Consider the following 18,150-nt stretch of genomic DNA (forward strand, 5'->3'; position numbering starts at 1 on the left):
TGGCAGAAGCTAAAGATAACCAGATCTCAAACAGCTTGTGTTATGGTCTCTCAGGTTTCACAACTGTTCTGGGTGTAGACTGTCTCCGTGTGTATACAAGGGTTCAAGACGAGGCAGATCAAATGTTGTGGCCAGTAAATAAGGACAGTTGTAGCCTTGCTCCATCTGGTGAGTGGGATAAAACACAGACAGGTGGTGAGGCACACACACGACATCACTCCCCATCACAATCAAAGACTTCCAGGAGTATTGCTTTCCAAGACCAAGCCCAGCCTTAAGTCTGGCTATTAGCAGGACCTCCCCATTGATCCAGGCCTGTTCACTGCTCTGCTCCAGACAGATGGTGACCAGGATGCCCTAATCCTGTGCGTCTGGGCCCAGCAATCAGCACGCTTTCAGATGGCAGAGGATTATGCACCGTAGGGATGACCTGCTACTATGCTCATCTAAGGCAACCTTCCCGCTTATCTGCCCTGTGCCACTATCGTCACCATAATAAGGATAAATAAAATAAATCAATAAATAATGCTTTCAAACAGGTTTCTCAAAGACTGACTAAAAACTATCGCTCTAGTTTTTACAAATTAAAATGTCATTTTAAAATAAATAAATTGTATAATTAACTTTTTTTTTAAAGAAGTGTCTTATGATCATCAAGGCTGCAATTAATTGATCAAAAATAGTAAGTAATTTGTGAAATATTACTCCGTTATCATCGATTCATATTGGTTCTTAATTATTAATAAGGGTTTTGTCATTATCAATGTTCAAAAAAGGATTCTGTGATGAACAGAAAGTTGATAGAACATAACTTATTATATATTTTATTAGTATTATTTATTTGAAATATAAATTGTTTGTTATTTATTATACCATTATAACATTATAATTGTCACTTTTGATCATCATGACCTTGCTGAAGAAACAAAAGTATTAATTTCTTTTTTTAAACTACTTATACCAAATTTCTGAATGGTAGTGTATCACAGGTTTTCACAAAAATATTAAACAGCACTTAATATTTTTTCAACATTGTATATTTATAAAGATAGAGCTGGTGCACGCAAATATAAAATATACTTATAATCTGTTTTCACTGTAAGGGTAAAACCAATTTTCATCTTAAGGTGTAATATATTCCTTCGTGCTGTTGTAAACTTTTATATCAAACATCGCTTCTTTAGATCTCGTTTAATTCGCAACTTGTGAAAATGAGTTTTGGTAAGAAACTACCATCCAGGATCACAGAGAGCAACTTTTCTTCCTTTAAGTGACCAGCATCTGTATGCAGTACATCACTAAACATGAACTTATGGAAGACAATGTTAGTAAAGGGATTCCACCATCCCTGCAAATAGCATTCTCCTTCCGCAGTGACCTTCAAGTGAGTTAAATTGATGGTTAGAGGGAATGCATTGACTCTCTGCATGCGTGTGTGTTTTGCATGTGATGCTTGCATTTGTGTATAAATATATGATCTTATATAATATAATGCAGTATGCAAAGAAATTGATATAAATTCAATTCAGCTGAATTCATCTAAACACTTTTATAAGTTGCTAACAGCATGTAAAACACAACTATGATTTTCAATTAATCCCACAAAGCCTTATTCCAAGTACATGACAGCAAAGTCAGAATAAAAATGATACTTTTAATCTATCCTAATATGTTCTCCAGCATGAGTGGCTTCTACTTGTTTTGTATTCCCGCGGGTGTCTTTAGATTGCGGCTCTCCTCTCAGAGCATGTGTGTGAGTGTGAGATGTCATTAGGGAGTGTGTGTGTGGAGCCGGAGAGCCTCACGAGCGCTGAATACTGCAATGCAGCAGAGAGAACGACCACACACACCACAGCAATGCTAAATCAACCTCTGTTCCTACAACCTTCCACTTATTTATTCACTCTCCCCATGTCACCCTTTCCTTCCTTCCTCACATCCGTCATCCTCTTCTCTCTCATTTCTCCTCGTCGCATTGGCCCGTTCAGCTCTACTGACCCACTTTACCGCAGCGTGCATGGGCGCAAGAGACTCTGACACACATTTTCATGCATCTTTGATTAACACAGAGGGCCGTTTATTCATTATGCTCATATCTATTCTACAGTGACCGCCACATTACACCAGAACCCATTCATCATTCAAATGCTCGAATACAGTTAGCTGATGTTCCTGCATGCAGAAATGGATAAATTAGCCAAGGGTGCCTTATTATAATAAACGACCTTGTAGATTTGCAATAAAAAATTTTTTTTTTTTTTTTTTTTTTTTTATTGTCAAGTATGGTGACCCATACTCGAAATTGGTGCTCTGCGTTTAACCCATCCAAGTGCACACACACAGCAGTGAGTAGTGAACAAATGCACACACACACACACACACACCGTGAACACACACCCGGAGCAGTGGGCAGCCATGCTGCAGCGCCCGGGGAGCAGTTGGGGGTTCGGTGCCTTGCTCAAGGGCACCTCAGTCGTGGTATTGAGGGTGGAGAGAGCGCTGGACATTCCCTCCCCTCACCTACAATTCCTGCCGGCCGGGGGCTCGAACCCGCAACCTTTCGATTACGAGTCCGACTCGCTAACCATTAGGCCACGACTTCCCCAAATTGATCTGTTTACTTCACTACGTATGTTCCATAAATAATTATGATTGTAATGCATGCATGTAATGCATGAGAAATTTCAGTGCATGCTAGAACACAACAGGTGCAATCATAACTGGATCTACAAGAAAAATGCTAAGAAATCAAAACGACGTGTCACTCAGCTTTCATTGTCTGCATCTGGTTTGTCCTGTTTTTCCTGGCTTTGCGGAAGACTGTCCTAAACCACACATAAACGATTCACCCTTCGGGATAGCAGAGACAGTATACTATAAAACAATGCCTAATATGGAGTTTTAAAGTATTTCTCTTCAAGACAAAGAGTAAAAACATTGTAAAAGATTGTAAGAATCATGACAGGGTGTTTGAAAAGGCGCCTGAAATGATTCGGCATGTTTAATCAATGTAAAACACTATTTACTTTCTAAATACACTTTTCTGGTCTCACCCAGAACAATACTTAAGTATGTAATATATAAAGTTAATTAAGATTTGCTAATGCTATTAAAGTAATAAGATATTTAATGTTTTTGAACAACAAAAAAAAAAATGCTCTGCTCACCAAGTGTGGATTTACTTGATCAAAAATGCAGTAAACAGCAATATTGTGAAATATTATTATCATTTAAAAGAACTGTTTTCTATTTTAATACATTTTATAATGTAATTTATGCCAGTGATGACCAAGCTAAATTATTTAGGGTAAACGTACCTATTAAGCACACTTCCATTTTTGAGACTTGATGTGTTAACCAATTGATATGTTTGTTACTATATACCTCCTATAATTTGAAGTCAATCAGATCATTGCACACTGAGATATGAGTCTCCATATGTTCACACTGTCTGGTGGCCATTTAGAAAGCTGTCTAAAATCTTTCACCAAAAGAGGAGCCCCTTAAATGTGCGTTTTTTTAGATTTTTAAATCTTTATTTTGGGTAAGTTTCACTACTTATTGTAAAATTACGAGATTAATGTTCAGAGTTTTGCATATTATAACCTGGAACGAAATAATTACATTAGATCCAGAAGATAGTTTTAACAACACAGCACAGATGCTACAGAACACTAGCTGTATAAGATTGTGTGCCATGCTTTATTACTTACTGGATTGTACTTTTACATCCATAATATTATAAATTGACAGTTTATTGCTGGTCTGTCGTTTAACAGTGCTGTAATTTTTAAAGATTTCATATTATTGCACTACTATGAAAATCACAGCTTCAGTGTGACATCAATAAGAAAAAGTATAATTTCATAGATATTGTTAATAATAGCTGTTCGTATTAAAATATGTATGAACTTGAAATTGATTAAAAATCGTTTCTGCTTGTTTCCCATTAAGCTCAGTGTGCTCTCTTTAAGCTCGTCCACATTGAACATAAACAGATTTGAAATATTAACTGATGGTTGTCACTTTAAGTTAAGTTAATCGATTTTCTATGGATTCTGTCAACTCAAATCTACAGACTGGCTCTGATCTTTGCCAACTAGCAACAAATTCTCCTGACTGTAAATCTGTGGAAAATCTGGACAGAAATCATGTAGTGTTCTCCAGCCATGAGAGACTATAGACAAGTTGACATCCATTTAAAAAGAGGTTTCATGAATTAAATGTTTTATTGGTTTATTTTATCTGATTTTTGAATGTGTTACTTAGCTGAACGTGGACTAGTATAGATGTTGCAATGTGCTTAAATGACACTTCATTATGAATATATAACTGATCAAATTGAAAGTTTTGATGCTTGATTTTAGTCTTCTTGTTTTTTTTGTGACTGACTTTGTACCTTCAAAAAATATATATTTTTACAATTATTCTTTAAAAATTGTCCTTTTTAATAAAATACGATGTGAGCTTGGGAACAGGGGTGTGCTTAAAGGGTACAAAAATTTATGTATATATTTAATTTAATGATGTATATCTTAATTTAAATGCTTTTGTCATTTAGAATTAAATTAAATATTTTTGTGTGAGAGATTAATATATTATTTTATAATATAAAATAATATATATGTTATGTTATTATTATATTATTACTTTTTGTGCTGAAACCAGTATCTAAAAATGTCTCAATGCAGATTTTGCTGAGCTTAATAGGTACGTTTACCCTATATAATCCAACTGCAATATATATATATATATATAATATAATTTTGCATTCCTTATTCCCAATGATATATATTCTGTGTTTAAAATTAATAATTTTCATAACAGGAATGCAAAACAACAGGAAACGATGTGAAGGTTAAAAACCAAACTTACTGAACGAATGGTTTATTTACACCAAGACTGAAACAATTAATTTTAAAATAATAAAAACTAAAAGAAAAAAAATATATATCATTGTGGTATGGTGGCATTTATTAACAATCAAGCTTAGTGGCACCAAATATTTGTAGCTACAGCAGTTTTGCATGGGTGACCCAAATCAGCAAGTTTCCCTCATCTGATGAACATTTAAATCAGCCCATCTGGTGAATATTCACTAAAAAAAACCTGTAGCACGTACTGAGATGATGCAGATGGAATCAGGGTCTCCTTAAACCAGTCTTGCGCAAATGTACTCATTTAGGTACAATTCATGAAAACAGGACAACTCCCCAAAGAAAGCCTCATCTTTAATTAATACATTACAGTCCAGAAGAAGTTAACTGCTCTTTTAGACCTGAAATAACATTCGTATTTCATTCGAATAATATTAATCCAAACTTTGATTTAATCTCAGATGCTTTGAATGCACTGTGACCTTCCACTGGTCTCAAGATCAGATGATAATCGAGGCCATAATCGGTTAAACCTGCAGGACAACACACCGCTGGGAAACATCTGCTTTGTGGAGGACTATAACTACAACAATGCAGACTTGGTTCCTTTCCATTTACAGTACATGCATATGAATGTGTGTGTACATGTACTCAGTTGAACTACAGGACCATAAATGTCAACCTCAGATATGTTTACAGCATCGGGACAGTATTCAAACAAGAAAAATGCATTTCGGAGCCCTCGTAAAGAATCGGCTCGGTATCTCACAGTGGATCTGTGACAGCTGCATAAGCCTGCGCTAATTTTCCTACCTATAGCAAACGAAGACATCTGCACCAAATGCTCGCTTGGCTCAATCAAACTGCTGATTTAGCATAGGGTGGAGTTTGTTATAGGAGCCGTGTGAGCTTTAAAAATAAAAAGAACACTTCTACTTTCCTATACTGCAGATAGAAGTACAGTTTGTTCAATATATAATACTGTCTTAAGGTTCTAGCCAGGTCATGTTTAATTTTTGTTTTTAAACATGCATGTTTTCTAATGTGGTGATGGATACTAATGATACAATTTTACTTATTCCAGAGATGGCTAAAAACAAAGCGAGAGAGACTAAATATTGTGATAGTATCACCTTTCTTAATACACCTTGAACCCACTAAAACTCTATAAATTGAACTAAATCATTTCAGAACACTATGATGTAAAAAAAAAAAACTGATTGTGGTCTTCAAGCTAGTGAATCAATCATTACCTCCTCACAAATTCGTAAATGTTGGTATTACAGATATACAATACTATTCAAAAGTTTGGGAATGGTAGGATTTTTTTATGTTTTTGAGATAAGTCTCTTCTGCTCACAAAGACTGCGTTTACTTGATCGAAATTACAGTTATACTGTCAAATAGTTTTACAATTTTCTACTGTAATATATTTTAAAATGCAATTTATTCCTGTGATGCAAAGCTGAATTTCCAGCTTCATTCCTCCAGTCTTCAGTGTCACATGATCCTTCAGAAATCATTCTAATATTCTGATTTGCTTCTCAAGAAGCATTTCTTATTATTATCAACTTTGAAAACAGCTGCTCAATATTTTTGTGGAAACTGGGATCCATTTTTCCAGGATTCTTTGATGATGCATAGAAAGTTCAAAGAACAGCAATAGAAATATTTTGTAACATTGTAATTCCTTTTGCTGGCATTTTTAAAAAATGTAATGCATCCTTGCTGAATGAAAGTATTAACATTTTAAAAAACAAAATCTTACAACTTTTGAATGGCTGTGTACGCATAAACAGTACACTGAGACTTAATTTCCAATCTTCTCCTCCTCATTAGGACGACATGTTATGGCAACAGAGTTAGGAATTTAGTTCAGAGAACTCAAGCTTAACTAGTTAATCAGATTACAACACCATGTGATGAGTAGAGGAAGGTTTTTCTCCTTTGTTAACATATAGTATTGCTGGAGTCCCACTTATCATAGCTTTGTAGAGTAAAACTGTAATCTATTTCATATAATGTATGAAAACTGAAAAAAAAAATGTTTTTCTAATGTCTGAAGAACAAATCTGAAAAAAAAGTGCTTCTCCTAAAAACAATACTCTGGATGTGTACAGTGATGGTATAATGACACCTTTTATTATACCACACAACTCTATGACAATCCTCATTCATACACAATGGCATTACCATGGTGCTCCAAAATAATTAAAAGAATACTGTTATTGCTATTGTGCATGTCTGAAAAGAACATGACAAGAGTGGAATAATGCAGATGGGTTCTACTATAAAATCACAAGACCAGGTGAACTTTTCCACAGATAAAATAGACAAAGTAATTTTTATTCTTGGCCACTGCCCTATTTCAATCCATTTGGATGGCAAAAATATCAAAATTAAGCTGCATTCTTGCTTTGGAGAGAGAACCGAGCTGAATTGTCTATGCAAAATGCTAGACTAACTCTCAGGAGTTTATAGGCCGTGTCTGTAGCACGCAGATTCTCTTTCAGATTCTGCACTTCCTGTTTGTACCACACCTTACTTCCTTCTGAGATCACTCATCTGTTATCAGACTCTTATCTCTCCTCTTTTCCTCTCTATGGTCTCTTTTGCCAATAGGAAATTCCTGCATTGCTTATGCTGAACAAGGATATTTAGCCTATGTGACTCAACAAACTCTGTCTTTAGCAATGTGCTACAAAAATTAACCACCTTATGTGACTACTTCCAAAATTAGATCTGACTCACCATATAGATCATCATTCCACTGACTACATTCAGCTGGTTATTTAGGCATGTGTCACAAAAAATAGCTAAAAACATGTCTTATCTGGTGAAACAGAGTTACTCACCCGGCTGGGTAGGCAACAAGTCCTGAATGTGGGTCACACGCCAAAGCACGGTTCCCAGTGGAAGTGATTCCCAGGACTTTCTCCAACGTCACCTGTAGAATTACATGAAAAAAAAAAAACTTTTTATGGGTACTACAAGATCATTAAAATTACAAACAGCCTTTAATGTCACATGAAGTTAAATAATATCATATAAGTTCTGCTTTTACATCTGTAACATTATTTGAATGTTGTCTGAATACGAAATTATTCTTGAATATGAACAACATATGAATTTAAATAAATAAATAAATATTTTTTATACAAATACACACACACACACACACATATATATATATATATATACTGTATGTATATGTATATGTGTATGTATATACAGTATCTCAAAGAAGTGAGTACACCCTTCACATTTTTTCATGTGACAACACTGAAGAAATTACACTTTGCTGCAATATAAAGTAGTGAGTGTACAGCTTGCATAACAATGTACAGGGGTGCAAACTAGTCAGGAGTGAAAAAGGTGACAAACTAAACTCCTTTAGTTTTCGGTTTGAAATAAGATTATTTTGCTTACCCCGTTTGCAGATTATTTTGCTTGTTTTAAGGAAAAACTCACTTAATTTTGACTCATTTTTTTCTGAAAACAAGACAATAATTTTTACTTGTCTAGAAAATGCTTCTTGATTTAAGAATTTTTAGATATATTTGGACTAGAAACAAGACAAAAACTCTTAAGTAGGAAAGCATATTTTGCTGTGAATACAATGAATAAGAAAAAATGTATGCAAAAAAATGAACAAATGATTTTAGCAAATGGGTGCAATATAACAAAGAGTGAAAAATTTAAGGGGGTCTGAATACTTTCCGTACCCACTGTATATATATATATATATATATATATATATATATATATATATATATATATACACACACACACACACATTTATACAGTCATGGCCAAAAATATCAGCACCCTTGGTAAATTATCAAAGAAGGCTACATTTAAGAAGGCTAAAATTAATCTACATTGTTAATCCTTTTGATCTTTTAAAAAAAAAAAAAAAAATCACAAAAATCTAACCTTCCATTGGATAATAAGAATTTAAAATGGGGGGAAAAATCATTATGAAATGTTTTTCTCTTATACACATTGGCCACCAGCAGAAATATAGGCCCACAACATTAAAAATACAGCAGTATATTTCATTATACACATGGGGTACTTTTTATCCCTGTGTTCACCAAACCCATCTTGAGTGTTTGCTGCTAAAAAGCTCATTTTTTAGTTTCATCTGACCATAGAAGCCAGTCCCATTTGAAGTTCCAGTCATGTCTGATGATAACTGAATATACTGGAGTTTGTTTTTGGATGAGCTAGGATAATTTTTCTTGAAACCCTCCCAAACAACATGTGGTGATGTAGGCGCTGTTGGACAATTTTTTAAAAGTTTTTTGACCCCGAGACTCAACTATTTTCTGCAATTCTCCAGCTGTGGTCCTTGGAGAGTCTTTAGCCACTCAAACTCTCCTCCTCAATGTGCATTAGGACAATATAGATGCATGTCCTCTTCCAGGCAGTTTCGTAACATTTTATGTTGATTGGAAATTCTTAATTATTGCCCTGATGGTGGAAATGGGCATTTTCACTGCTCTAGCTCTTTTCTTAACGCCACTTCACTAATTTGTGAAGCTCAATTATCTTTTGCTGCACATCAGAAATATATTCTTTGGTTTTTCTCATTGTGATGGGCTAAAGGGTTGTGTGTTAAAAGATTGTGCTTTCCAACTAACTAGTGTCCTTACCCGATTGTTCCAGCTCCTGTTATATTGTAGGTTACCTAAAATATCTAATGCCAATCAGTTAAAAGATTTTAGACCGATAGCTCTAACATCCATGTTGGGTAAATGTATGGAACGAGTACTAACAAGACATATTTGGAATAATGTGGTCAAAGATTTGGACCCCCTTCAGTTTGCTTATAGGGGAAAGAGGGGCACCGATGATGCTGTTATAACCTTAGGTAATTTGGTAGCTGAACACATCCAGACGACTACAAATTATGTTAGGATTTTATTAATAGATTTTAGCTCAGCTTTTAATTCGATTCGGATTGATATTCTTTTGCAAAGATTGATTAATTTAGGAGTGAATGGAGATCTTATTTGGTGGATTAAAGATTTTATTTTAGATCTTCATCAAAAAGTAGTTGTTAATGATATGGTGTCAAAGACAATCATTGTAAATACAGGAGTTCCACAAGGAACTATGTTATCACCCTTATTTTTCTTGTTGTATACAAATGAATTTAAGATCCAGGATTCATATTTCAACAATTAAATACGCGGACGATATGGCACTTGTTGGCCGGTTGAGTAAAGCTGGAACAGAGGTAATACTGTTACCGCGTATTACAGTTACATAAATTTGCTTCAAAATTGGTGTAAACTGAGTGCACTGGAGATAAATGTGAACAAAACCAAGGAATTGGTTATTAGTAGGAAAACAATCTGAACTAAAAGTACAGTACTAAAGTACTGGGACGATTTTGCGCAAACTATTTCCCAGTACCATTTAAAGGGTTGCATTCGCACCGACAGTGGGTACTAAGAAGTGACGTAAGCCGGTTGACAGCGACATCATTTGTACGCGGCGTTCAACAACGTAAACAAAGAAGAACAACGTTAGCAATAGGAGAATTGAGGATGCTGTGATCGGAGCTGTGTTTTTGTTGTGTCTCGAGGACTTAAGAATCTCCAACGACAATTTGCAGTGTTACATTTCATTGAGGCTGATAGAAGCACAAAACGCCGTAGATGAAGTCTTCAGGTAAATGCTGTTTATAAATGCTCTCAGTATGATACAATGTTTATACAGTATATGTTTACACAGTCTTTTAAATCATGGGGGGCGAGGGCGTTTTCGTACGTGTTTAGCCAATCTGCGTACACTTATGTCACGGATAGTTTCTAGAACTGTTTTAGACCCTACTCTGAAGTAGGAGCTAGTTTAGTTCCTCCAAACAGAGTTCCTGGAACTAAAACCATTCCTAGTTCCCGCGGTGCGAACACGCCAAAAAGTGGGTAGTTCCACAATTAGTTCGGGTACTTTGAAAAGGCCCTATTGAAGATTATTCTCAACATGGAATATTAAATTTCAGCTTTTACCATCAAAAAGACGTTTTAGGCAGCCTCAAGTAAGGAAAAATGTGTATCAAATGTCATTTGTGCCAACTGCTGTTAGTATTTAAAATACTGGGATCTAAGTGCAAGATGGGGGGGGGGGGGGTCGTGTTACTTTTTTTATGTTAATTGTGTGAAGATGTTAAATGTATTTGTGTGGTGAAGCCAAAGACAAATTTCCAATAAAGTGACTAAACTAAACTAAACATTAAGGGAATTGGGACTTTGTTTTCCCTCCTATTTATATTTCTGTGAAACAGGAAGCCATGGATAATTTCATGTTCATAATCACCCTGGAGTACAACATTTATTGAATATGAATGGGAGATATTTTACTATAATTTCTAGGGATGCCAATAATTGTGTCCAACGTGTATTTGAGAAAAACATTTATTTCATAATGATATTTCCCCCCATTTTAAATTCTTATCTACTGAAAGGTTAGATTTTTCTTTTTTTTTTTTATAAAAGATCAAAAGGATTAACAATGGAGATTAATTTTCACAGCCTTCTTTGATCATATTTACCAAGGGTGCCGATATTTTTGGCCATGACTGTATACACACATGCACACACACACACATACATATACATTATATATGTATATAGGAAAAACTAATTTTGTTGTGAGCAAAATTTCAGCCACTTAAATTACGTGTTCTATTATTATATTAGCAATTACAAAGTCTATAACACAAGTGCTGATGTACAACAAATTCACTTGGATGAAGTTATGAAAAATAGTTTATTGTGCAAGACTTTGTTGAAAGAACCTGAGAGGCTTTAAATGCCCAGAGTGCAGAATGACTGCAAAGTGGTGTTGCCATCTTAAATGGAAATTATGAGCTAGAAATTTTCCATGAGGCTTTGTTAAGTAGAGCTCAACTGCACAAACTCAAGGCAACATGTTGAAGCACAAAACAAGCTTAAATATAAAATGCACAAATCTGCAAACAGGTATATAATGTATGCTATGTAATTTTTCAATAGCATTTCCATTATAGTGTCATACATTACAACTGCATAAGCAAGGACTAATTTATAACATAACTAATTAAAATGCAATTATTTGGTAAAACAATAAAAAGCAGTTACACAAAGTTGTTACAATCATAATTAAAGATTGCATAATATGGATAAAATGAACACATAATAATGTCATACTATCATTCTAGCAAAACAATGAGGAATGCACATGCACAGTGTTTTCACCACAGAAAAAGTAGTTTGCTGAACATCTGCACCTGTCTTCAACATCTGATACCTTTATTCTATGCATTAAAACCTCTGCCAGACCACTTCTTCAAAGTAAGCATGGCCATTTCCAAGCTGAGGACACTCTCTCACATCAATCATGGCCACTTTAAGTACAGGTCAACGGAGAAATGAAAGGAACAACACCTGGTTTATGGAAGTGGTCTCCTCTTTACATCCTCTTGGGTTTCTAAGGACCCAAGTTGTTTTTTCATACTGGTTTTATCCCTCAAAAATGCAGGTTTCAAGAAATCCATTAGCTGAAGTCAGCATTTGGACTTCAAATGCTATTTATGTACATTCATTTTTCTACCGTAAGCTGAACGTAGCCTCAGTGTACTACCACAATTTGTGCTGAACATGCTGATATAAAAACACTGTAATTGTGGTTGTTGCTTTGATTTATCATCTTTCCAAAGATGTTCTGACAGACCTCCATATATCCACCGTCTATTAGTGTCTCAGAGTGCTGGAACAACGGAAAATGAGCTTGTTTTCAAATGCATGCTGTTTTTAAGCCATTTCTCGTTCACCATCTCTGATGGGAATTTCTGAACCAACGGCTGTGTCATGCACTTTTCCAGAAACTTTCTTGCAATCGTTGCATGTCAGATCCTGGGAGAACAACAAAGTCCTTGAGCCAGGAGTCAGTGAACTGTACAGCACCTGGAGGAACAGCTTTGATTTTCATACAGTGTTTAAACCTTAGAAAATAGAGCCCAGTCTAAGAGCTGCTGAACTGATATCTTACAAAAAGGTCAGATCCCTTTGTCTGGATCCATACACTAGAGATTCCTCAAACACTTTAGGCAAAGAGAGAGACAGATCAGTTTTTTTTGTACAAAACAAAGGCACTATGACAGTCTTTTGCATAGCCCTTAAATGGTAGTATGTACAAGATATTGTCTCTAGAGCAGAGATCACACACTCTGATAGTACCACTGACATTTTTTTAATTATGAATTGCATGTTTAATGCATTAAATTTAATTGCAGAAGGCGTCTTCCCTGATGAATGTACTTTTAAATTAGTCTTTTTAATATTATTGTATATGCAAACATTCAGCAACCATAAATATTTAAAATTGCTTATTATATTCTGGGCCCCAAAATATGGCTTGGGTAAGTCTACTGAACAAAATTTACCGCCAGCCAAGCAAAAAGCATAAATCTGATCACTTAGAGAGGTAATGGCACACCTCTCCTACTTGAACATTTGCAGAATGTTTTTTCACTCTCAGGCCATCCAAGATGTAGAAGAGTTTGTTTCTTCATCAGAACAGATTTGGAGAAATTTAGCAATTAAAGTGAAAAGCTACATGTTTGTAAGAAACAAATCCATCATGACATTTTTAACCTCTAACTATTGCTTCTGATGGTCAAAATAGAGTTCTCTATCCATAATATCAGAGAAATACAAACATTTTTGGGTGAACTATTCTTTTAATAATAAACTTTAATAATCCTTTAATAAGTTTGTGAGCTGGGGCATCACAATAATACCAGTGATTCCTTAGCCAGCAGCACATTGAACTCCATAATACAGACTAGTAAAACATTCCATATAGGCATGGATTTGGTTACTGAAATGCATGTGCTACTGTGAACAACAGTGTGTAATTTATGAGCAACAAATCATATGCAGCTGAGTTGCAAAACGGTTTCAACAATCATAAAGTCACAGGGCTCCTGTGTATGGAAGGGAAGTACAGTCATCCAAGGGTCTACAGCAGTAAACAGGCAATCTGAATGGAATCCAATCAGTCAGGGTTGACTACTCTGACACAATAATAGTTACAGTTACAATAACAAGAGCAGTTGCATATATTCAAAGAATAAGACATGCATGTGTATACAAATTTGAAACAATGACGAGTTTAGAGTTTGAGGTGGAAAATCTACAATTATCCACACTTATCTGTGAAAATACTGTACCCTTGAATATGATTTTCACAGCATGTTCTTGACCACTGCTTTATTATTTGTATTTTTTAATTATATTATATATTGAAAAAAGGTGCAGTTAACCCTAATCCCCAAACTGAAACATTTACCCCCGGTTTCACAGACAATGTTTAAGCTAGTCCCAGACTAAAATACATGTTTGAGCGGTCTCAACTGAAAATATCTAGCCCTGACATATCTTAAAACAGGTCAGCGTCATTGTCCTGTGTCAAGATGCACACCTTAATGTTTTCTCCCAAGGCATTTTTGTAAAGGTTGCTTAAATATCTTAATTTAACTAAGGCCTAGTCCTGGTTTAAGATAAGCCCGTTTGTGAAACCGGGCCATAATATAATAAACTGATATGTGCTTAGGGTTTCTGTATTGCAATGCATATTTGTGCAATATATTTTCTCAGCAACAATTTATATTATTACTGTACATTATATTTTCCTAGCATGCCGTTTACCAGGGCTTGAAATTATTTGTGACATGTGGCAAATATAGGTCAGTGAATTTTACAGTCTGACAGAGCCACAGTATGCCTTTACATAACAAACCCTGGAAAGAATCTGACATATTAGTGCCAATTCTCTGTCACCTTGTATTAAACTGTAGAAAATCACAGCTATACTGTTAAGACACATTTGCACACAACTGCAGATACAGTTTCCATACATGCAGTAGTGCTCTGTACCTTATTACTGAGATTCTCTTTGTTGTTCCCAGCTTTACTTCTTCTCAGTTTGATGGAGGGCGAGCGGAGCAGATTTTTAATCCGACTTTTGATAGTTGTGTTTTCCACTGTCATCTTGATTTGTTGTGCTGTTGAGTCAATGTTTCCAGCAAACAAACGACGGGGCAGCTGAAGCCCTTCGCTTTACAGTCACAGTCGGTAATCAATAAAACGATACGCGTTTAAAACAAGCCATGATCTGTTCACAGCCTTGTTTTTCATATATTAAACCAGTCCACCGTCATCACAAGCCACTATCGGAGCTTTAAATCCCGTGCGGCAGTCCTGTCGGTGAGAGACACGCTCCTCACTAACCTCCATTTGTTAAAATGGACCATGTTTGGTGTTTAGAGTCAGCAGTTTGACGGCGAGCCGGTCGAATCACCTCCAGCAGTGATACCTTCACCGGTGCGATGTGTGTATTTAAAAATCCTACTACTGTAAAGGCTAGGCTCATGAATATTAATTATGCAAGCCGACGTTTCTTTCAGTCAGCGTTTCTGATTGGCTGAAAGGTGACGTCGGGAGGCAGCTGACCAATGAACGAGTTCTGTTTTGGGGGAACGCTTAGCTCCTGAATATGAATGAAATGACGTGATTTGATACCCCGAAAAGGGTACGAATTGTTGCGTTCTTGACCTAATTAATATTAAAATATGCCTTAGCCGTAGTATACATACACACATCACGCATGACTGTTAGGTGGATTATACTACACATATGGGCTGTTGTGCGGTTTGTTTCCTTAAGGTGTAGACAATTCGTTTACTCAAGGCAAAGTGTTTATTTTGATGTATGCAGATAATAGGACTAATAGTACAACAGAAAATTGTGCCATTATAATATTAATTTCCCCAGATGGAAAATACAGTTTTAGATATTAAGTCAGTTTTGCAACTTGGAAGCATTTAAGATGGTCCAAGCTCAAATGTACCATCTTGGATCAGCAACAAACCAGCTACCTGCTGGTCATACCATCTACTGCATAAATGCCCTTTACATTTTACAGCAATGGTTAAACACTGCATGGTTGCAATTCTCCAGTCTAGACCTGTCATTCTGTGATATCCATGTAGATTTCCATGCACATAAACATTGTAAAATACAACAAGATGATGTCATAAAAACGGGCATGGTGAACAATGAAGGATATTTATGGCTGATAAATAAAGATTTATAAAGAACAAATTCAGCCTGAAAATAGCAGTAATTGAATGACAAATGCAACTGCTTAAAATTTAACAGATTTATCACTTCATTCCCTAAACCTTTGCTGGTAAAAAGGGTTAAAAATATTACTTACACTTTGACAAATTAACCTTTAAGATATTTGCTGGACTAAATTATGGATGATGCATAACTATAATTTTTTACAAGCCTGCCATCTAGTGATGCCAAGAAGTACCTTAGGATTTACTTACCTTAGGTTTTTTTTCATTCAACAGTAAACTCAACCTGACTTGCACAAAGTAAATGGCCACCTTTAGAGCAATTTAAATTTAGATAGAACTAATTTGACATTTGAAACAGTGAGTCAGACATACACAGATACAAGATGCACCTTTTATCTATAACTATATCAGTAAAATCTTACATTAATGGTTACAATATAGGAAATTATACACACACAAAGCATGAAAACAAGCACAAGAATATTGAAACATTATATCTCAACTCACAATTGTGCAACTAGACAAGTGTGGGTGGTCTTTTAAAATATAATTTTTTCATGTTTTTATTATTTTGAGTTTTGCCTGTTCTGTCTTTGGAACCACCATGAAGTTGGATCACACTGGGAGGTTCCTCTGAAGGCCCTTCCAATTTACCTGCAAGACCTTTCTAACCCAGTTTGCCAACACAACCAGTTCACAGTGTCCTTGCTGCATGTGGAAAATTAAAGGATCGAGAAATGCATTGAGACAGTACAGTATCTGGGAGGCTTCTGAGAGCAGGTTGACCACCCATGCAACCCAGCAAGCGTTTTTGCAGTGATCCAAGCTGAAGAAAATTATACAGGCGATGATGTGAAGCAGCTGCCCTGGCATCCAACAAACCAGGAAGTTGGCAATGAAAACGGCAATCAGCCAGATGGTCTTGTCCAGGCCTTGCATGTTGCCTGAGCCCCACTGTTGCCGTGACTGCTTCTTCCGGGAAATGATCTTCACATAGGAGGGAATGATGAGGAGCAATGGGACAGAAACTTGAATGGAGTAATAGGATAGAAGATTGTAGGTTGCTTCAGTGGTCCTGAACCAGGATATCACCACTGTTCCACACACATGGATGCCATCCTTCTTGACCCAATAGAGAATGTTAGGATAACTGAAGTAGATGAAGAGGCCGGTGATGGCCCAGAGTAGAACCTAAACTAGTGCGCTGTTCCGAGGGGTCCGGATCATCCGGGATTCCAGAGGGAAGACGATTGCAAGGAAGCGGTCAGTGCTGATGGCGCAGATGAACATGGTACTAGACGTCAACCCGCCGAAGTATAGGAGTTTCACCACCACGCAGAGTGAATGGCCAATTTTCCAGTGGTAGTCAGAGCTAATGTAGGCAGCCCAGGGTCCCATAGACACCAGATAAGCAAGGTCACATAGAGCCAGATTCAGTACACCTATGGACCCAATACTCCAAGGTTGGGATGGACGCAGGCAAGCCCACAGGCTCCAGAGGTTTCCAATTGTTCCAAGGATGGAAAGAGTGTAAAAGAAAAGAGGTATGAAGTTTGAAGCGTACATGCGGTTGGAGGGACAATCCATGTAGGGAACCAAAGGAAGGGCCAAATGACTGGGGTAGGTGCAGTTTCAAGCCCAATAAGAACTGTTGTTTACTGCCGAAATTTCTTTGGTCTATATTCTTTTTAAGAGAAAAGAGCTAAATTAGTAACCTAACTCTTGTAAATGATAATTTTTAGCTTCCCAGCACCATTTTGGTCCAGATGCTAAACTTAATCTCAATTTCAGTCTTGTCTCATTCAACACATTAAGCAAAATATGCATTAAATAATGGATGGATCTTACCATGAGAAAGCTGAAAGATGTTGGACTAGCCCTATGTGTCAATTGCTGTATATCAGCCCTGATCCCTCCTTGAAATACATGCGCATTTGCTCTTGGGACTTGTGTGCAAAGTAAAGACCACAAGTTGATAATTAACTGCTTCTGTAATTGTCTAAAATCTGTATCATGAATGAAACACTTCTATTTTTTTGGACAACTTGTTACCAACTGTTTGTTGGCCAACTGATGGGCTACATTTCCCAAAAGCACCTTGAGCTGAAGTATGGAATAGTGACCATATGGTTA

The 18,150-nt window shown here is 36.1% G+C and overlaps 2 protein-coding genes across 3 annotated transcripts in view; both read right to left on the reverse strand.

Annotated features, from left to right (window-relative positions):
* mapkbp1 (mitogen-activated protein kinase binding protein 1) overlaps positions 1–15,287 on the reverse strand; it is a 58,587-nt gene extending 43,300 nt beyond the window's left edge. For both annotated transcript variants that reach the window (XM_079443831.1, XM_079443830.1), the window contains exons 1-2: positions 14,807–15,287; positions 7,733–7,824 (exon numbers count right to left, since the gene is read on the reverse strand). In XM_079443831.1, coding sequence (XP_079299957.1) covers positions 7,733–7,824; positions 14,807–14,920 — 206 coding nt within the window. In that variant the 5' untranslated portion in view covers positions 14,921–15,287. The remainder of the gene's footprint in view (positions 1–7,732; positions 7,825–14,806) is intronic.
* Positions 15,288–16,632: 1,345 nt separating this feature from the next.
* Positions 16,633–17,604, reverse strand: LOC306886768 (galanin receptor type 2-like; the record flags this gene model as incomplete). The annotated part of the gene is made up of 2 exons (XM_079444078.1): positions 16,633–17,136; positions 17,215–17,604. 2 exons carry the CDS (start codon positions 17,602–17,604, stop codon positions 16,633–16,635), a joined length of 894 nt encoding a protein of 297 aa, XP_079300204.1.
* Positions 17,605–18,150: the final 546 nt, after the last annotated feature.

Source organism: Barbus barbus (genome assembly GCF_936440315.1).
Source record: "Barbus barbus genome assembly, chromosome: 20".
Classification (NCBI taxonomy): domain Eukaryota; kingdom Metazoa; phylum Chordata; class Actinopteri; order Cypriniformes; family Cyprinidae; genus Barbus; species Barbus barbus.